Genomic DNA, 22,729 nt, shown 5'->3' on the forward strand with positions numbered 1-22,729 from the left:
TGAGACAAATTCTCACGTCTTATGAATATTCAATTTCAGGCATTTCTGAATTCTGACCAACTCTGTGTTTGCAACTAACCCATTCTATTGAATCTTGGCATGTAAAGATTGTATTCGGAATGATTTGACAAAATAATCTCAAATGATTCAAAATAAGTTGTTATTATGAATTTTTAACTAGTGAAATTTAAGTAGTTGCAGTGATTTCTTTATTTCTGGTAATTCATCGATAAAGTCATGCGTAGTTGAGCTGAGTAGCTTCTTACAGCTTCAACTACCATTAGCTGCTGAAGTTCGGACAAAACACAGTTTTGCAAGTAACTAAGTGGTCTGAAAATATACTTCACATTAGCAGAAAATAACAAGTTACGGTAGTCATTAAGTCTACGAAACAGTATAACGACGCTGAAAGCAAAGAATCAAGGACGCGGCAATAAGAAAAGAACTGAAAAACGAGTCGTTTTAGTAAGTGTAGTATTCAGTCTGCCAAGAACTGAAACACGAAACCTGACGTGAACTGGGAAAATTCGAATAACCACACAGCAGGAGAATAAGAGCGAGTCTACACAAAAGAATAGTGGCTTTTTTATATCTCACCATGTCAACAACGATGCGTGATAATATACTTTCTTGAGTACATTCCGCAAATCCAATTTCACATCTCAAACAAATCACGAGAAACGAAACCCATATATTAAAAAGCTCGACTTAGGACCTCACTACAAAAGCGTTTTGCTGCTCATGGTAATGAGTCGTCCGGAACGGGTACGCAATTAGCTCGATTAAGTATACGTCTATGATGAAGCATCTCCAGCAAGGAACAAGAGATCGTCCTACATTTTGACTCCACTTGTATACATATAGCCTACTATATCCATATGGTAATATTCCTAGGCTGCGATTCCTGTTTGACAATAAAACAGTGAATAACTTCATTGGCATTCAGTTATGCATGCAAATGATATTTTATTTTTTCCGCATAAGATCGAAGATACGGACAAATTCCAGTCCAATTAAGAAAAAGAATATGTATGTAGAGTGGAGATGAGATGTGTAATGCTTACCTCTATTTGACCTTGCAGAAATAGTACTGTAAGTCCCAGGATAACCAACTGAGTTGTTAGATGTAACATCGGCTGCTGAATTTCCTCGTCCATAATCAAAAGAGACAGAATCATCGAGCTCTGGAGATGATGAATGCCAAGCATGATTAAGGTAGAATGAATCATCCCCATATAAGTTCCCAAAAACCCCGTTTCTGACATTATCTGTGACAGAATACGATAATGGTGTGCCAGCAGTGCCTCCATTGTTTCTGACATAACCTGTCCTGCCACCAGTGTTGTTATCCCCCCGGCCATAAAGGATATTTCCACTGCTTAAGGAACCACCTTCCCTACCTTTAGCAGAAACAGGCGAGAAACCCCAAATTTCCCCAATAGTTCCAAAACCAGTGGCTATTCCAGCATTTCCTGTTGCAGAGCTAACTAAATCATTTGAAGTTACTGAATTTGTAACGTAATTAGAATTCCCATTGCCCCACACATTTCGGCTTGTGGTACTGGACAACGAGCCATTTCCGCTGCCACCCACACTATATGCAATTGGACTGCCATATCGACTTGGATTTCCACTGAAATAAGAGTTCATCCCATGTCCATAGCCCAAACCAGAATCGGCGCTTGCACCAAGGTTTAAACTGAATCCAGAGTCAAAGCTCGATCCTATACTGTGATTACTGGGACTGTAGGGAGCATATCCACTTCGTCCAACTGTTACAGGACTAAACCGTCCATCCATTCTCATGCCATAACCACCTGCAGAATTTGCATTATATCCTTGAGTATAAGGATTAAGGAAACTGCTCGCTCTATTCAGGCCATAGTTATAGCCACTTGAAGGGCTTCGTGTTGGCCCTGGAGATAACTCTTTTGGTACTGCTCGCTTAACCTCAACCATTTTCCCATTGAGTTCATGAAAGGTTTTGACTAAAACTTTATCCACTGCTTCCTCTGAATCATAAGTTATGAATCCAAAACCTCTAGGCCTTTGTGTATTATGGTCATACATCACGACTACATCTGTTATTGTTCCAAACTGATCAAAGTACCTCTTGAAGTCACTTTCTGTAACGGTAGATGCCAACCCTCCAACAAAAATCTTTTTTGTACGGGCAAGACAGGGGGACCCTTGGATGCTGCCATTGTTTCTGTTGAAGTTCTGATGATCATCCCTAGGAACAGCCTTCTTTGCCTCCACCTGATGAACGACAAAATTTACCTGCTGATTAGTTTTTCGGAAACAGCATGGAATATACTAATATTTTAAATTCGCTGGTATTAGATGATAAATTAAAATTCCTTCTCTATAGACATAAATGAAAATCTATAGTATATAGAGTAGGGAAGTTACAGTAAATTGAAAGTGGTACATGCAAATTGGATTTACTTACCATAACAAGTAAAACTACACAAACTTCCAAAAATTTCTTCAATAAGATAGCTACAATAAATTGGAAGTGCTACATGAAATGAAATTAAAATACAAGGAAAAATTAGACAAATGGGTCCCAGTTTTCTAGAATAAGTTCTAACTAACAAGCATATCTGTAATCAATTATGAGAAGTTGCTTTAGTAAACCATCACAAGATCCAAAACAGCAAAAACCAATTATCTGGTACATGAAAAATGAACTTTAGCAACAAAAGATCAGATGATGATAACAATTGCAACACTTGACTCGTTACTTTTCTGTAAGTGTTTTTCATGTACCCATCTTCTCCATGATGCAAGCACTAAAATGGACTTCAAGAACCAGCACACACCACCAATATCAGTCCTTATTCCAGATTCTACTCATGAATCCGTTACAATACGCTATGCTGCATGCCTAAGCAACATCACATGCTTAATCAACAATATTCCTTTTCTAGATTACCATTAAGACATATCAAAGACACTAGCAATAGCATCACTTGGTTGATAGCTTGTCTTTGTCTGTTTCTTGAATATCCCATTTTTCTTAACAAGAGGTAGTTACAACTAAAAATCACACTCACAGAGAATCTCAGACATTAAATGCCATGAGACTTCCAAAGTATTTGCATAAAAAATGTCACATACAACATGAAAATGGGAACAAGAACCATAAGATGCATTTCTTATGCATATAATCATGCATTAAATAATTGAAACACTATCATGCAGGTATGACATATCAGACTATGATCTTTGAAAAACTACATAATCAGGTTGTAGATTTGCTGAATGCCGTTTGCTGATTCCAATTTGCAAATAGAAGCAGCATCAGAATAAAACAGAAAATGCTTTGCCTTCAAAATGTGGATGCATGACTTACAGTTCTGCCATCGATGATGTGCCTTTCCCTGACAACTTTTTCAGCAACAGAAGCATTGGCAAAAACAATAAAACCAAAACCACGGGCGCGGCCCGTGGTTCGATCTCTCATAATGACGGCTTCCACTATTTCTCCAAAAGCTTGGAAATCTGAGACGCACTGGTGTCCCAAGAAATCCCACCAATGAACAACTTCCCAGCTTCCATTTCCATTCTGCACACCTGAGAGCCGATCAACCATTCAATTTCCAGTTAACAAATCTACTCAAATATCCAAACGTTTCGTGTGTATCAACAACCATTACTTTACTCAATGTTTCAACAATAAAGACGAACGAAACAAGTTGCTAAAGGTAAAGAACAAGGGAGGGATCGAGTAGCAAGGAAGCTAGATCACAAAACTACTTGATATTACAATTCAATTTCCATATTTCACACAGCTAACTTAATAAAGAATCCGCCAAGAAGACAATAGAATACAAACATCACGAAACGTGATAATGTAGATTGCGTAAAGAATACAATACCTTAAAGAAAAAAAATCCCAACAGAATCCAAGAGATTGTCCGGCTTCAATAAGAAATGGGCAATTTCTTATTCAACAAGAGATCATCTGATCTTTAACAGATCGAAGTAAACAGCACCAACAATCCAAAAACCCCTGAAAAAGAAATCGATAAAGATTCAAACTTTGACTTGCAACAAGCAAGAAAATGACAATACATCCCAAACTATGAGCTTGTATTTACCAAAAAAATAAGGCCCAGAAAAACAAAAAAGAAATGGATTCAATTCAAGATCTGATAGAAAACATAGGTAGAGAAGCAGAGGGCTGAAGGGCCCTCTTCTTTTCTTCTCCCTTTTTTCTGTTTCTTATTCTTATTCTTGTTTCACCAAAATTCAGTGTTGTTAGAACTGCCAAAGCTCATGTATTTATAGTATATGTGTATGTGAAAGAGATGAAAACATTGATAATATGGCCCGTGGAGATTGATTTTCACATCCAAAAGTGGTGGTCTTGATGTATTGCCTGTTGTTTTTCTGTATATATATAGTGTATGTATATATATATATATATATATATAGAGAGAGAGAGAGAGAGAGAGAGAGCGAGAGAGAGAGCTTTTGGCTATCCTCTCGTGTAAGAAATGTAGAAGAGGAGACGATGAAATTGGTGACTAGGCTCTTGTCTATTCATTTTTGAAATTTTCTTTTGGCGAAATACAAAATAAAACAAGGAGCTCGAAAAAATTGCAATGTGGCCCATCATCTTACATATATTTCCATTTTGTACCTTATTGTTCCATTATCAAGGTTGTCCTTTTCAAGATTGATGGCAAATCTTCTCGACAATGTGGTTTGTGGTCTCTAAACTTGGATTACTGAATTCATTATATCTAAATTGCAATCAACAAGTTAGAGATATAGACATGCACTAATCACTCTCTAATCCTCTACTAATAACTCTCATCTTGTGCTATTAATTCTACTTAAATTAAAAAAAATTCATATATTTGTCACATTAAATTAATTGTTTCTTCATTATTTACAATTTAACGATAAGGTTGTGTTTAATTCTGTTTCATCCAATACTTGTAAAAAAAATTATGTTTCAACCAATAGAACATTTTTTATTAAAAAAAATTATAAATTATCCAAACTATTGTAGTTTTATGATTAATTATTGGAAATTTTATCTTCGAATAAAAACTTTTAAGACTGTATTTTGATTTATGGAGTTGAAGTTAGAAATTATAAGATTTTAATAATAATAAAAAGGTTATTATGGGTTTGAATCCCACAAATGTATTGATGCCAATTCATTTTAATAATAATTGTTGGTATATTGTAATAACAGTTATTGATAATTAAAATTTCATGATTTTATTGTAATCAATCCATTAAAAAGAATAACAAAAATATTCATGTGGATGTTTTTCTATATTCAAAGAATCTTAATTCCTTCGGCTACCATTTAAAAAATTATGTATTATAAAATATTAAAAAGATTTTAAATTCTTATGTTGAGTCATTTGAAATTATATTCATTAAATTATTAAATCGATCATGAAATTCTACTCAAGATTTAAAAATAATAATAAAAAAAAGGTGAAGAATTGATCTCTTTGATATATTTCTTATTTACAAAGTCATAACTTTGAAAAATGGTTGGAAATAAAAATAGAAATATTTGGTAAATTAAAGCTTAAAAATTGAGGTTGTATTCATATATATAGATAGATAGGTAAGGAGTCAAAATCTTATCAAGAATTTTGTTCGACTTTTGCAGTTATTTGTTGTTGTCTAATACCAATAAAGATGAGCAAATATATCAATTTCTTCCCCTTCTTTTTCATTTTTTGAAAAAATAAATCAATGGTTGAGATCATAAAGAGTTGAATTATAATGAGTTCTTTTAAATTTTTGCATAATTATGAATATTTTGATATTATTTAAAAAATTATCAATACCATTTGATGTTTGATGAAATTATATAATTTTTAGATAGATGCTGGAATTTTCAACTTTTACTCTTGCTGTATTTTTTTTTTTTGGTTAAATAAAAGCTATAAAAGAAAAAAGGGAAAATCTTGAAAAACTACAAAAAAGTTGTCCATTTAGTTCATAGAAAAATAAAAAATAAGTAAATGTATAATTCATAATTCACAAGGGCATTTTGATTAGTTTGTTGCAAAAATATGAATGAAAACCTAACGCATTTGGCTAGTTGTTGGACTACCATTACAGTCAGATAAATATTAGTAATTTCACAAATAAAGAGAGAGTATTTGTAATTATTCAAACTTCAAAGTGTCAGCAATTTACTACTGTTGCTATTATAACTTCAAAGTGAAAAAAAAAATAAAAAAAAATGGGGACTTACAGCTCCAACGAATTATTACTTGCCATAAAAACCCTATTAATTTAGTATTATGATTTAGTTGGTTGAATTGAGACCCCATAATCAGTATATCATACATTTAAATTTTATCAATGTATCAATATTGATTTACATTAATTGACGACAATTACTGATTAATATCACATGTTTAATATTAATAATAGATGAATATTGAAATGCATTATGTAATTATAATTAATTTATTAAAAGAAATGTATTATGTTATTAACGATTGATTTATATTTTTATTTTTAAAAAATATTATTATAAAAAGAAAAAAGGAGTAATTATCTGAGAAAGAAATATAGGTAAAGATGATCATGTGATGTGGAACCCTAAATCAAATGGACGCCGGCACAGCACCCTGTCATCTCACATGATGCTACCTCTACTCAATTAATTTGGAAACAACCAACCCCCCCCCCCCCCCATATATAATATATATATATATGTAATTTTTTTGATAATTTTATAAAATTTCTATATAATAATATTCTGAATTTAGAATTATCCAAAAAAAAAAAGAAGAAAAATTTTATTCATTGGTATATGGAATACTCTTTTTCTAGTGGAGGTTACAAAATTATTTGTTGCGAGTACTGAAATTAAAATCGTTTTGAAAGTTGGAGTTTTTCGAGAAGCAATATAAATATTAGAGTGTCAATGGGTTGTTAGTTTTCCTTTTTAAGTAATTTTGGTAAGTTTTATTTGTAATTTATTTACTTAAATGAATACCAAACAATTATGTTTAATCAGAAAAAAGAAAATATATTTATCGTTATAATTAGTGTATAATTTAATAAAAACGAACAATTACATTACAAACATATCACACATGTTGTGTGATTAGTTTAAATCCGTCGGAATTAGAAAAAAATTAAAATAAAATGGGATATGTGTGTGTGTGTGTGTGTGTGAAGGACAGAAGGAAGTGCCCTGTTTGCCCACTCATCACCCACATGCTGTTATGTCATACCACCACCATTTATGAAAAAAAAAAAACCGAATTTCATAAATAATTTGTGTTTTGTTTCTTCACTTTTTTAAGAAAATAATATTAATTTTCTGCAAAAGATTCATAAATTTGGAGCCTTGAGAAATTTGGGCACTTAAAGACAAATGCAACATCATCAAAACATACCTTTTTTTTTTATATTTTTCTAAATAATTAAGCGACGGCTAAACAAAAAGAGATGTAGGCATGATTTGAATTAGATGAGATGTAAATTTACCACACGACGACAAGTAAATTATATTTATAAAAAATTGATTCAAAAATTGATTACGTGGGCATAGTACGAAGAGAAAATAGAATTAATATTGGATGTGTGATGTAAATAATTTATGTAAACTCATCACAATAAAATTTAGAATTGTGAAAAAATAAAATGTTTGATGGAAAGTCAACAGGCAAAAGTTGGTTTTAGGTACCTACAGAAAATAGTCCATTACTTATTTATTTGAATGTACATGGAATTAATTAAGTAATATTCCATTGTCCAACTAATGTGTGCCAATTTTGAGTTGCAAAATAGTCTGTCAGACCAAAAAGGCTGGTTGCTGGAATCTTTTAATGTCGTTGGAAAATTCTTATTTGATTTAAAATAATTAATCTATTAAATCAGTATTTTTTTATATTTGATATAGTAAAAAGAATAAGAATGTACGTCCGTCATAATTCTTTTTTTTTTTTTTCGATTCGCGTTGAACTTTAAATAAAAGACGACTTGAATTAAAGTGATATATGATAAGGGAGGAATTTAGTTAGATATATTATATTACTTAATTAAAGAGAAGAAAAGGAGGGGGAAAAAAGGAAAAAGGAATAGAATGATGTGGTAGTCCACTACTTTCATGTTTCAAACTTTGGGGTTGTTTTGATAAATAAATCATAAATCAAATAAGTAGACGTACTTATTAAAATAAAATGGACAAAGTTGTCGAACAATAAAAATTGCTTTCATTGAAAGTCGAACTCAAGACCTCCCGCTTACTAAACGGGTGCTCTAACCAACTGAGCTATGAAAGCCGACGCCTGGAACGTCACATTTTTTTATTTAGAAAGAACTTCATTTCTTCCATTTTAAAGAGAATTGGTTGAGTGGAACCAGACGAAGACGAGAAGTCATGTAGTCAGAGTTATCAGTTTAAAATCTTGCTACCATCATCATCCTATGATGGGGTGTGTCTAGGCTATCGGTAATCACAATACTTAAGCTGCCATGTCCGGAGATTCTAATTTGAATTCGGTTTAGCCAATGGGAACTAATTATTAAGCAAGTGTAATTCATTTATCGTGTTTGTGTGATTGGTGTATAGTTCAAAAAAGTGCAAAATTACATAGTAAGTGTGATGCACTAGCTATGCTATTGGTTTGGTTCGATCAAACCTAATTTGAATAAGAATTTTTTCATACCAGAACAACTTAATTAGCCGGTGAAAAGCATACCTAACAGCATATTTACTTTACACAAGGAAAATGAACTCTACAGGCAAACCTCCTGATAAGCTATGTATTCATGTATTTCTATCTCCAAGCAGAAGATGTTGCCAAAGCTCTGTGTTTCCATCCAAGATACAGAGCGCCACTGCTCTCTGCAACTCTATAATTGGGGCTATGTTCTTTCAGCATGTCGCTGATGGTATAGCTAACTGATGGACTCAATGGGACTGGAGAAAATCCAGCCATTGTAAACCTCAATCTCCACTTACCAAAAAGCTCGTGCCTCTCTTCCCGGTCATTCCCCTCGCAAGCAATTATGTTGACGACATCCCTTGCCACGCAGTGCTCCTCTGCATTAATCCGCTGCTTGTCGTCCCTTGGACATGCCGCGTCAATGGACTCGAACATTGCTGTGTAGTAGTCCAGAGTTTCACCGAATCGTTGGAAGAAAGTACCTGTGTTAGTGTTGGATTCCTGCTCCACAAGGGTCACGATTTTTGGGGACAAGCTTTTGACCAGTCTAAGAAGGCGATCACGATGATTTGTAGTGCTTACGCTCTCATCTGGCATGTGGTGAAGTATGTAAGGAAAATTTACAGCCAAGGCTTCTCCATGCCGGACTTGAAGATTTTCCAGTTGGACTTCGCACCCTGAGATTGCCGCGCCATGGAATTCAAAAGGTACTCCACACGACTCGGCTACTTGGGCTAATCTGTGGCCAACTATCTGCAGCCCTCCACCTCGAGCATGAGCTGATTGAGAATCATCAACTCCTGTAATACGGATATATGGGGGGCCACCAGGACGATGTGAGATCGCCTGAATGAAGGTCACCCACTGGCTACCCTGTGCAATCTGAAAATCGATTATGTGGATTCTGTTCTCATTTTCCATTGCTTCCGCGATGACAACATTAGCAGACATATAAGCAAACTTGTAGTACGGGCAGATTTGGTAAAGCACGTGCATGTAGGACATCAATTCAGAACTTGTTGGTTCTTTGCACTTCAACTTTTTGTGGATTATGCTTCCAGATGATAAAATCCTTGCCCTGAGCCCTTCCAACATGTATGCACCTAATCTCTCTAAAGGCTCACCGCATATGGAGACCCTTTTTTCTATTATGTCCATGAGAGCTTCTGCAGCTGATACAGCAACCCTTCTTTCGGACAAAGAAATAGTATCAGCTTCAGAAACTATTTTGGCACAGGCTACGAGCAATTGTTTCAGGTCCATATGGGGGGCCATTTCCAGGATTCGGTTGTACCTAGTGAACGGAGATGCCTGCGTGACTATGCCGTTTAACGAGCCATTAGAGTCACTATCACATTCAGGCCCCAGTAGTTCGTTCCTCAATACCCACAGTGCATGCATCAACTTATTTTCATCATCAACCCCGGAGGATCCACTCATTGGTGAACCACAAGGATTATCAGATGCGTGATGGAGGTCAGACGCATACGACTGGAAATATTGTGGAGAAAACGGACTCATATTTGAGGAGACACCTGGAGTTGAAGGCGAATTATAGACGGCGTATTCAGATGCTGGTGTTGATTCTAGAGTGAAGAATTGTTCCGCATAAGTTCGCAACGGAAATTCAGTTGCCTGCCTCCTAATGTGAGTTGAATCATCATTCAAAACTTCAAAAGTTGAAAGGCAATATGGCTCAATGTGCTGCATTGTCTGATGGTAAAAACTGTGGACACTGGAAGATGTCTGAGACTCTTGGGATTCTTGCATCTCAAGAAGTTAAAATTTCAATTTTTGTTTCACTCAGACTTGGAAGATTATAGTGTTCTGGCACACAGCCAACGTTAGTAAATATCTAAGTGACTGTACCATCTCGGTCCGCATCAAGATACTCCTTGGAAACAGAAAGCAGCGCCGCAGATATAATAGCAAGCCTACGGGAGATTATTAAGACCAACAAATTCTGCCATACAAAAGAAGAACGTTAGTCAATGCATTTCGACAACGGAAAGTGGATGGATCAAGTCAGCCAGCAAAGTCAAGATTACAGGAGATACTTAACTATGAGCAGGCTACAGATGCAATCAGAATAATAGAATATATCCTAAACAATTCATCTGGCGGCTAAGAATGCACTAGCGGCTGCAGTAGCCAGGGAGCTTCGATATAAGGAATAAATCAAGATCTTATTTCACAATCCTCATATCACAACAGTACTAAAGAATTTTACACGTGTACAAGAATCAGTACTCCACCAATTTCAGTACCCTCTAACAAGCCAATCAACTATGCCGATCCCATATCTTCAGCTCTTGATTAATACATAAACAAAATAAAAACCATCTAAAAACTGATTGCATCTTCACAAAATTGGAGAACTTCGTAGCTGAATTGTGAAAAAATTCATCAACTTTATAACTGAAGGTCTCTCCCTAAATAATTGTAATCAGCTCTTCCATCAGCACAGGAACAGGGGCAAAAAAAGGCAGAAGAAGAGGGGAAAAAAGCTGGTAAGCAATTCCGTAACATTACAGAAACAAGAAGTCAACCCGACATTTGGGCTCAAAAAAATGAAATTGATTAACAGATAGAAGGAGAACAAATTCCCGCAGCACAAGGAAATCCATGTAATCCCTTTACCTTGGCAGGAAAAATCTTGAAGAACAAACATCAGAACCCAAAATCGTGTTCACAGTAGCATGAATAATTCAATCGTGGATGCCAATAAAGAGAGCAAAGAAAACACCCTGATTAGTGATTAATTCAAAACTCATAAACGGAATCCCAGAAATTACTAGAGAGAAATACATAGAGCTGAAGATGAAACTTTTCTCCCTTAATTCAGATAATTACATGTCCATAACTTGCACGACAATCAAAAACAGAAAGCGAAGGCCAAGATATGAGATTGTATTTGCACAACACACCTTCACGACGAATTACTGCTGCGTCGAGATAGACAGACAGAAGAGAGAGAGAGAAAGAGAGAGGTTATGTGTTGCGTTGGAGTGGAAAATCATACTGGAGTTGACACTATACGAGTTTGATTTGTTATATAGGTGAGCGGGACTAGGCAGTACAACAATAAATTCCCATCATTAATGACGTAAATGCCCCTGGACCGTGTAGTCTGGGTGGATTCCGATTGAGTTAACTCACTACCTGAAAACCGATGGACGGTCCGGATTCCGTACTAGCGTGTCTGTAATGGCATATCTGTAAATAAACCCAGCAGGAGGGTCTGTTAAAGACTTCCCCGCACGTGAGAGTCGTTTTCACTGACACAGCGGCGTTGTTCCAGGAACCAACACAAATTTGCACATATGATTCTTTTGTAATAAACAAGCCGAGTGATTTGTATTGTTTTTGTGGTTCAGGGCAAAATCCGTCGTCCATTACATTACATGGAAATAACGGAGCAGCTGCCTGCCGTCCGAATTTCGTTATCTCTTTTCCTTGATGTTGTCGTTTGATGTTAACCTCTCTGCCGAGTGAATTGGTAGGGCAGTGATGTGAAATCCCACCACATTCTCACTCCTTATTACTAATTTCGTTTGTCCTCATTTTTCGCAAACTACGTTTGCATGCAGTAACTCAAACTAAATGTGCAATGATGTATTAGTCTCGTCATTAAAGTTGACAACTTGAAACCCAAGTCTTATTAATAAATTTAAAATTATCGATTCGAGCATCACTGAATGCATGAGTATTTGTCTCATTTCTATACAAGTTACGTTTGTCTAATTTTATGTGAGTTATTATAATTTATTTATTATTATGAATTATGTTAATATATTAGTTGAATAAATATATTACTCAGTGTATCAAGACAAGTTATTATAATTTATATACTGTTATTAATCAAAAGAACGAGTTTCTTGACTAAAAAAGTAACTAAAACTAATGCAAATTATAAATATCTTGCTGCGTCGGGGGAGACGCTGTGAACTCCTTAGACTTGAGAATTGACTCCAAACTCACTTAAAAAAAAATTTTCTTTTCTTTTTTTTAATTTAAAACATATAAAATATTCAATTGTTCAATTCTTAAAACCAATATGATAAAAATGAAGTCTAGCTTAGTCCGTGAAGTTGAAATTCTATAACTATAATTTCGTCGATGTGAATATATTGATCTATTTTAATAATAATTATTAATCTATTATAATAGTAATTATTGGGTATAATATATAATTGATATTGACATTAGTTGTTACATAATTTGAAATTTATGACATAATAATAATCATTTTATTAAAATATATATATATGAAAACAAGGTAATGATCATTAATTACACATGCAAGTTACGGTTATATAATAATATTTATTACGCGGTTTGTTATTGTGACATGTATAGTTTTATTTTTTTATTTTATTATTTTAGTGCAAGGGGGAATTATTGTTTGCAGTCAAGTGGAGTGGATTCCTTGATTCTCTGCAAATCAAACAAGTTTTTGTCCGTATTAGCCGCCTTCTTTCTTCTTTTTATTTTGCTCCGGTTTTTTTAAACTTCAATTTCGAGTTGCTTTAAATTTCAAATTTTCAAAAATTAATATACGTAAAAGAAATATTCATAATAATCAACAACTGCTGTTATAATAAATCAATGATTACCTATTAAAAGAAACAAACAACTATATATTTATGGGATTTGAACTCATAATTTTATTGATAAAGAACAGAAATAATGAAATACTATTTGTTTTCAATATTTTAATAATAAAATATTAAAGTATGTTCATTGAGACCCGCACTATGTTGCAAACTTGTTTGATATTTTCTTTATTTGGGGAAGTAGTACTTTTAGTCCCATAAGTAGGATCGTGACCCATGTCACTTTTAGTCCCATTCATTACAGGATTAGCACTTTTAGTGCCATAACTTACAAAAATTAACATTTTTGGTCCTCATGCACTTTTTTTGTGCCTAGTACGCTGTCGTTAAGTATTTTTTGTTGGAGGAAAAATTGGCTCTTTTTTCAATAGTATAGCATATGAGTGCTTCATTTGGCCCACTTGATTCACTTGTAGAAATATGAATATTTCTACTTGGTTCCAACTTATAAAAATGTGGGAAGGATATGATTCAATTTTTATGAGAGAAGAGATAACTCGCTATCTAATTTCTTTCAAGCTTTATTTTTTTCCTCAAGTGTAGCTATATTTTACCCCAAAAATGATCCCAGACCAATTTTCTTTCCAGTCAAAATACTTAAGGATCACATGCTGTACACCATTAAATTATAGACAAAAAATTAGATGAGGACCAAAAATACTAATTTTTGTAAGTTACCTAACAAAAATACTAATCCCATAATAAATGAGATTAAAAATAAAACTAACATAAATTATAAAACCAAAAATATTATTTCCCCTTTTTATTACATGAGTTTCAGTTCACTACTAGAAATTTGAAATGGCCGCCTATGATGTACCTTAATATTCATATTTGGTAAATGCAACCAATTTTAAATAATTGTACAACATTATTGGTGTGGTGTTCACATTCAATGCTTATAAATTTGATTTATTTTTACATCTGTACAGTTGACTAATAATAGTCCTCCTCAGTGATAGTGCCACCTATACAACTATCATAGCTCTATACTTTATGTTTTGAAAAATTCTTATTCGAATTAAATTTAATTATATTAAATCAATCGTACAATAAGTATATCACACTTATAATGTGATTGATCACTTTTCCTAAACTATACACCAATTACACTTTAAAATTTTAATGTATTGTGCTTGTAATATAATTTATTCAACTTTAATCGAGTCGAATTCGAACTAAAATTTTTCTTATTTTCTATTTTTTAAACAACAAACGGTCCATAATTTAGGTAGTAGCTGACTTCAGTACTTATAGATAGTGTTTTCAAGTAGTGTCTCACTTGCCCCTTTTGAGGTGTAAAATCGACAAAATATAAAATTGATTGGTAATAAAGTAAAGAAGAAAAGGGTAATAAAGTAAATTAGAGATAATGACTCTGTCCCGTCAACTTTATGCCTTTTCTCTTTATTTATTTGCGTGTGCATCAAAATTATCCGCAAGATTGACGTCTTACAATAAAGAAATTGTGTGTTCGAATTATATGATTGTGTATGTCTGATGTTATAGTAGTTTTTTTTTTTATTTATTCATCTCATTTTAATATATCTATTGATTTGAATTCTCAATATATTGAATTAATTTTTTAAATTTGAATAATAAATAAGGTAATGAATAGTATATTATTTAAAAAATAATAATAAAAGAAAAATTGATCGTGCGCGTAAAGAGAAGCAAAGTAGACAACAACGTGTGGTGTATTCTGCAAATGGAACCCACCAAGAAACTCTCCTCTTTCCTTACTTGTCTTTATTTCATTTTATTGTTATCTACAATACATTGAGTAATAAATTAATTTAATTAATATATTAGTGGAATTAAAGATAATAAAATAAATTTATATAAAGTGAGATAATATATATATATACTAAATTCACACGTTTTTATAGAAATTTTGGGATATTAATCGATGTGATGAATTCTATTTAGAAGAGAATTTATTACACACTTCAAAGAGATTAAGATATAAATGCAATAAATTATTTTAGTGTAAATTATAATATACGTTTTTTTAGATTTATCATAATAATAATTATATTCTCGTTGTTTGAAAAATTATAATAATACCCTCTAAAATTACAAATATCTTAAAAAGTACCATCTTGTGACAGTTTATTTTAGGGGGATATTGGATTTTAATGCAATTTTTCCCCTTATGATATTATAAATAAGTAGATTACTTCTATAAAAAAAAATAGCAAATTCCATCCTGTGTAATTAAAATGAAGCAATTTTCTCCCTGTTTAGGAAGATAAATTGCTTTATTTTAAAAAATAAAAGGGTAAATTGCATTATTTTAAATTTGCTCATTTACAATATCACAGGGGGTTGTTTGCAGTATTTTCCGGAGATATTTGTTAAAATATTTATAATTTTTTCAATCATGAGGGGGTATTTATAATTATGACAATTTTCAGGTGAGCCGGTTGTAATTTATGTATCATTTTATAACAAATATAAAATGGACTACTGGAAAGTAGTACGCATTTGAATTATCTTATTTCTTAACCCTAAGTCAACTTCAAATTTTCAATTACACACAGGATAATATATAACATTTGAAAAAGAAAAATAAAATAATACATAAATAAAGAAACAAATTAATTGGCCACAAAATATGACTTTTTCCCTTAGACTGAGCAAGCATTTCTGACTGGACTCTTCTCTGTGTATAGTATGGCTACAATTTTCTACGAAATTAGTCAAATCGTAATTCATCAACTTTTTCACTCTTGAGGAGCTAATAAAAAAAGAAAATATATATTAAAACGTGAGTAAATAATAATTAATATTAAAATAAGAATCAAACAAGATCGCAAAGCTAAAACAACTCAAGTTTGAATCGCGACCGTCAAGTTCGCCACGCGGTGCTCTTTAGATTATTGGGTCTTTCTCCTTTTCTTGTTGTTTTCTGCTGGGGGATTTCTTCCGAGAGCTCGAGCTACCCAATTTCACGACGTAGATATATTATATTTGTTATATATATAATTAATTTAAGTTTGATCAGTTACTATCTAAATTAAAATTTTTCTGTTATATACAGTGTTAGGAAATGGGGTTTTACTACTTTTCAGTTTAAAAATATCTAGTCCGGATCAAATTCTACAACCTTCCTAGTCAGATGGAATGATCTTTTAGGCCGTTTGAGATCACTATTCCTTCCAGACAAATGCAAGGACCCTGAAAAAAGAAAAGCAAATCGTTAGGCTTGTCGGGGTAGGCCCCAACTAACACCCCCCGATGCTTAAATCAGTGTTTGGTATCAAGGTCGCCAATAAATAGGTCGCTAGCAAACAAGCGAGCTCAATAATTTATGTCTAAAATAGAGTATTGAACGTAATTTATATCTTCCCATAAACGCACTGACCATGGAGTATTTATAGCGTAAGAGGGGGTTGAGTTGTTCAATAGTTGTCCCCCACATGTACCAGGTCATCGGGGCGGGTCGCGGGTCCCGACCGCGATGGCGACCCTACCCCATTAAAAAGACATGGATCCTCTAGGTAAACTTACAATTTTAAACTCCTTCAAGAGTAAAATAATTTTTTTCAAATAAAATTAGAGTTATACCCATCAATATCGACTAATAATCTATTCTTTCAATAAATTCTTTACAAAAGCTCACTAAGTGCATAGGATTCATGTGTTTTGAAGGTTGTCTTGACCCGACCCTATGGCACAGGTGAACTGGGCCCTTGATCAAGGACACGTGGCTCCGTCATAGAATGTTCTATGTACATCGTATATTAGGTCTCCACTAACTTAAACGTTGGAATTATTTCGACGACCAACTGACCATCAAACGACTATCTATATATTTCTAGCAAGTATTTGGATAGTGACTACCTTTATTCGATGAAGTCAAAATTTTAAGTGCTAATTAGTTGATTTCTTAATATTAGCAAATAACAAAATCAATAATAATCAAACTCTATTTTTATTTTTAATTGATTTATTGCTGACGTATTGCAAATTAAATAATTTTTTTTTTTACCAAACTACCATTATTCATTTTCAAGTCAGAAAAAGATATGTTTGACTTGCAATAATAAGTCCACAGGGGATAAGAGTGGATTTTTATTCAATTCCCCCCCCTCCCCTAATAATATCAAATTTGATAAATTCTAAGTAATGGAGGAATCTCTTTTCTTAGACAAACAAAAATGTAATGAATATTTAGATGTAATTTTTCAAATTACATATAATTACACGAAATCTTAGAAAAACACGGCGCAATTATCCCTTAATTATATAATTGTTGTCCACTATGGGCCATTTTCCCAATTAGCCAAATCATGTAAACATCAAAGATCAAGTTTATCTCCTATTAAAGAAAAAACAAGTTGTTTATTTCAAGACAAGGGGTGGCTGAATTTGAAACATACCAAAAACACAGAGAGCTTTCATCCCGGCCTCCCCATTCTCTTCCAACTCACACCAAGACAAGAACATGCAGGAACTGAGAGAGGCGCTAGACGAGAATGTTTTGTTGTTTTTTGATTTATAAAGTGGATGTTACATAGGGGGAATGTTCCACTCTCTTTTTCCTATTTAAAAAAATATTCCATCATCATAGTACCATATACATTGTTCAATCAAACAATCATAACCTCCTTGGAAATTATATATGTCAAATTTTTTATTTAAATCAGGTTCGATCGAATTAAATCAATCACAAAGTAAGTGTGATCACTTGCCTGTTGTGTGATTGGTCGCTTTTACTAAACTGCACATCAATTACACGACAAATGTATGGCACTTGTCATATAATTAATTTAGATATGATCAAATTCAATTTGAATTAAAATTCCCCCGATATATATGGATGCTGCTACTTCTCCTTTATCTTGCCCTACCCTCCAACTAGCTACATTCCAACACCATAACAGCTAAGGAAAATTAAAAAAGTTTTCAAAGACAGGTATGATTGTGAAGATGAAGAAGAAGAAAAAGATCGACAGTGATTGATTATTAGATATTTTCTCGAAATTTCATTTTCTCAAAAGTATTATTTATTTGTAAGTTTCAAAAAAATAATTTATCAAATATTTTTTTTCGTATCACATCAACTATGATCATTATATTCTTATCAAGTTAATTACGTTTACCCCCTTTAGAAAGTACTAATAGGCAAAAAAACCCCACTAACAAACAAAAACGCAACAAGACTTCCGAACTCTTAAAGAGAAGTTTACTATCTCTGCATTATGGGACTGGCTTACCTTCTTTTAAGAGGCTTAAGGGGTCAGGTTGTCGTTCTTTTTAGAGTTAATTGCAATTTTAGTCCTCTAGCATATAATTTTTTTGTCAAATTACTCATAACTTTTTATAATAACCAATTTCAGTACCCTGACTTAACGGTAATGTGCAAAAAGCATCCCACTGTTAATATTTTTAATGAAACAATCCTCGCTTTTCCAAGATTTATATATCATAATATCTTCCTAAATTAGGAAAAATCGAGTTTGATTGGACTGAATCAATTATATGACAAATACAATATATTTGTGTTGTGATTGGTTTATAATTTGAGAAAGTAATCAATCACATAATAAATATATGGTATTTGCTTGATAATTTGATAAAAGATTGTAGTAAATTAGTTGTTGAAAGGCAAAGAGAATTATTGAACATAAAAAGTAAGAAAAGTTGCATAGTGTGGAGGCACAAAAGTTGAATTAAAAGAGGGGCCTGTTAAGGACAATGCGACAGAGAGCATCAATCCAACTTATGATTCCTCCAAACACACCCTTCCATGTGCTACTTTCAAGTTTTAACTCCCTCTCTTGGACTCTTCTTCTTTCCCCCCCTCCGCCCTTTGTCCACAAACACTAACACCGTACTTTGCAAGATTGGCCTCTCTCCCTCTTCCTCTTGTTTTTTCTGCATTTTTTGCCGATTCTCTAATCAACCTCACATGCATCTCTCTCTCTCTCTCTCTCTACATATATATATAGAGAGAGAAAGAGATAGATCTATATATACAGCCATGCAGCTTATTCAGTTCATTCCAGCCCATCAATTTCTTGATCATCATTAATCCTGCAGCTATATATATATATATATATATGTATGTATGAAATGGTGAGAGAAGGTCATGATCATGGCGGTGGCGTTACGCTTTCCTCCATTGCTCTGCTGCAAGAGAGGTTCCGGCAACTGCAGAAAATGAGAGAGTTGAGACAGGAGAAACAACTGCTGAGGAGACTGATCTCTGAATCGGAAACATCATCATACAGTACTCCGACCTCCAAACCCTCGTTTCCGGCTGGCTCCTACGGGGAGACGTTTCTTTCTCGGCATCAGCCACAATATTGCCAGCTTTCTCTGTCGCTATGGCCGGACTCTGAAAACAAGAACGCGGGTTCGCCGGCGGCCCGGAAATCGTTGTTCGGTAGTGATCATGCTTGTACTTCACCAGATGTCAAACTTCAGTGTTGTGATTCTGAGATTGATACGTCTCTCCGGCTCTGATCATGCACGACGGCATCAGCATCAGCATCAGCATGCGTGCGTCTGTTTAATTTCTTTCTATGTTGATGAGCTTCGTCTCTCGTATGTATGTATGTATGCACGGAGTATTGATTGTTAGCATAATGAATAATTTCTCCCTCCTACTTACCATTTTTCTCGTGTGATTCAATCTAAACAAATAGGATGACTATTATATTTTTCTTCGTAATCATGAGATGACTCGTGGCTTCTTGTCATGTATCGTTCGGCTTTTAGCTTGTTAAGGTTTAAGCAACCAGAAATAACATTTTTTGTCCCCAAATTTAACATCTTTATTTTTATTTTTAATTACATTGATTACGAAATTATTATTTTTGATTCCATATAAAAAAAGAGTCATTTTTAGTTACAAGACAGCTTTCTGGTAGATAGTAAATGCACAATGGTCAAAATTGCTATTTTTTAAAATTTATGAGGACCAAAAATAAAAATTTCATAATTAATGAGACTAAAAGTGTAAAAGCCCTAAAGACCACATGCCAATTTTGTTAAAATATCTGATGAGAAAACGTCATGGGACTATTTTACTTTTTAAATGTTAAAAGACCAAAAGTGATAAAGAAAAAATTTATACGCATAATATGTATATATTGATTAAATAAAATAAAAATTACAATATAATTTAAAATAACAAATTTAATCTAATTTGATCCGGGCGTATGCCGGATGATCTGGAGAAGCCTGACATATATTAGTAAAGCACCAACAACTTTATGGTGTGTTTCTTGAGAGTGTATTTGGTGATGGATTTGAATTTGAGGGAAGAATTTGAAAAAATAATTTTAAATAACTCTATTTGAAAAGAAATTGAAATTCATCTATATTTATTCATACACACTTTAAAATTAGAACAAAAGCATTTGATATCTTTTAAATATATTCAAAATATTTGATATTAAGGATTTGAAATTCATTATTTTAATTCAAATGCAACATAATATATTTTCAAAATCAACCCTTTTAAAAAGAAAATGTCAAATTATTATTTCTCTATTCTCCTCCCTGGCTCACATTTTCCCCCTTCTTTATTTCAGGCTTATCTTTCATTTACTTAAATCTTTTCTAATTAGCCAAAAAAATTTCACTTATCATATCCTTAATAAATATATTAGATGGTTAAGAAAACTTCACTTCACAATTAAACAAATATTTATAAATTTTTTTCTTGAAAATATAATTACACGTATCGAGTATGCTAGCTATGCTATTGTTATTAAGGATTAAAGGGAAGAAAAAATGTATTTTCTCACATACGTACGTCCTATTATTAGAAAATAGAAAACTATCTTATGATAAAAATTGTATTTCAAAATATATTAATGTATATGATTCGAGATCCCATACACGATCTCCCTGAAGGTAATAGCCCGCGACCCGAAATAAGTATTTCAGATGCTTTGTGATTTCTGAAAAGAGAAATACACGTTAGGCTAGTCAGAAAGGTCCCGAACGACAACCCTTCGATGCTTAAGTCAGTTCTTGTTCGAGATAGCGAGTAACGATTTCAAGTAGTGAATAAGATCATGAACAATAAAAATATCTTATTATAAATGAGGTGGCATGAAGGTATTTATAGGACCATATGTCCATAAATGCTGGTCCACGTGGCATCAACGTAAAGTCCAAATTATCAAACATCCTGCAATCAAGATCTTGGGTTCTTGGACTGGGCTACTGAGTGGGTCGCCTGGCCGGGTCAGGAAGAGCGACTCGGCCTGGAGCCAGGGACGGGGAACCTATGGCCTCGAATGTTTTTTTAGTCTGCTAAAAGGGGTGTTTAGGTATTTTTCTTAAGGGACAATTACACTCTCCTCCTCTCAGGTTTGGTGTAATTACACATAAACCTCCTGTGATTTGAAAAATTACATTTAGCACCCTTGAAGTATGCCTTCTTCTAAAAAATAAGTCAATTTGTTAGTCAAAATTAACTGAATTTGCTAATATTAACAAAAAAATAATAAAAATTGATATTTACTCAATTGACTTATTACTGACTTAGTGAAGGGTCAAACAGTTCTTTTCGAACTAAATTAGCCTTATAACGATGGAGATTTGCCTCCTAGCATTATCGCGTGAAGACGTATGAGGATAATTTTATTATAAAAAGACTTGTTTGACCCATTATAAGTTAGTAATAAGTATAATTGGGATACATATAGAATTTTTTCAATTTTTTTTGTTAATATCAGCAAATTTGATGCATTTCAACTAACGGAGGAACTTATTTGTTAAACAGAAATAAACCTTAAGGATACTAAATGTAATTTTTTAAATTATAGGAGGTCTATATATCATTATATCAAAATCCAAAGGAGTGTAATTATCCCTTTCCTTAATGGGTGTGGTACACCCCTATCAATATACATAAATAAGATCTAGCTAACCGTTTCAATCGATATATTAAGTAAATCTAAGAATAATAAAATATAATTATTTGTAGTATAAACATATGAAAAAGTAAAATTAAACGTAATAAATATGAACATGAAATAATTTATATGGAGATATATTCTTAATATATTGTAGTTTTTGTATATATAGTAATGTTACAAATCAACTTTTCTTGTAACCATAAAGTTATTTTACATTTCACAAATTACTCAATGTTACATCTTTATAGCATCTTTGCTTAATAAAAATAATTATTTAATTTTAATTGATATGGGATAAATTATAAAATATATCTCTAAAATTTACCTTAATTATAAATATATTTTTATTATTTAAAATTACGTATACTGAAATTATCAATTATCTAACAAATACACTGAGATGTCATGATGTATTTTTTATTAAATAATTAATATTTAAAAATATTTATAATTTTTTAAATAATAAAAAGTATTTATAATTTAAGAAGATTTGGGTGTAATTTACACTTTGTTTTTTAAAGATTTATATTCGGGGAGGAGGGGGCAAAAGTCA

General features: G+C 32.8%; 1 protein-coding gene, 1 non-coding gene and 1 pseudogene across 3 annotated transcripts; all 3 read right to left on the reverse strand.

Moving 5' to 3' along the window:
* On the reverse strand, positions 562 to 4,538 carry LOC105168035 (annotated as a pseudogene).
* TRNAT-AGU lies at positions 8,215 to 8,288 on the reverse strand. Its single transcript has one exon. It is a non-coding gene; the product is annotated as a tRNA-Thr (tRNA).
* Positions 8,546 to 11,635, reverse strand: LOC105168036 (scarecrow-like protein 21). Of its 2 annotated transcripts, none has more exons than XM_011087949.2 (2): positions 11,603 to 11,635; positions 8,546 to 10,638 (listed from the first exon to the last, which is right to left on the reverse strand). In XM_011087949.2, the coding sequence occupies exon 2, from the start codon at positions 10,443 to 10,445 to the stop codon at positions 8,787 to 8,789; it is 1,659 nt and encodes a 552-aa protein (XP_011086251.1). In that variant the 5' UTR covers positions 10,446 to 10,638; positions 11,603 to 11,635; the 3' UTR covers positions 8,546 to 8,786. The 2 variants fall into 2 exon arrangements, with proteins under 2 accessions (XP_011086251.1, XP_020551582.1); XM_020695923.1 differs by lacking the exon at positions 11,603 to 11,635 and adding an exon at positions 11,316 to 11,596.

Source organism: Sesamum indicum, linkage group LG8 (assembly GCF_000512975.1).
Source record: "Sesamum indicum cultivar Zhongzhi No. 13 linkage group LG8, S_indicum_v1.0, whole genome shotgun sequence".
In the NCBI taxonomy this organism is placed as follows: domain Eukaryota; kingdom Viridiplantae; phylum Streptophyta; class Magnoliopsida; order Lamiales; family Pedaliaceae; genus Sesamum; species Sesamum indicum.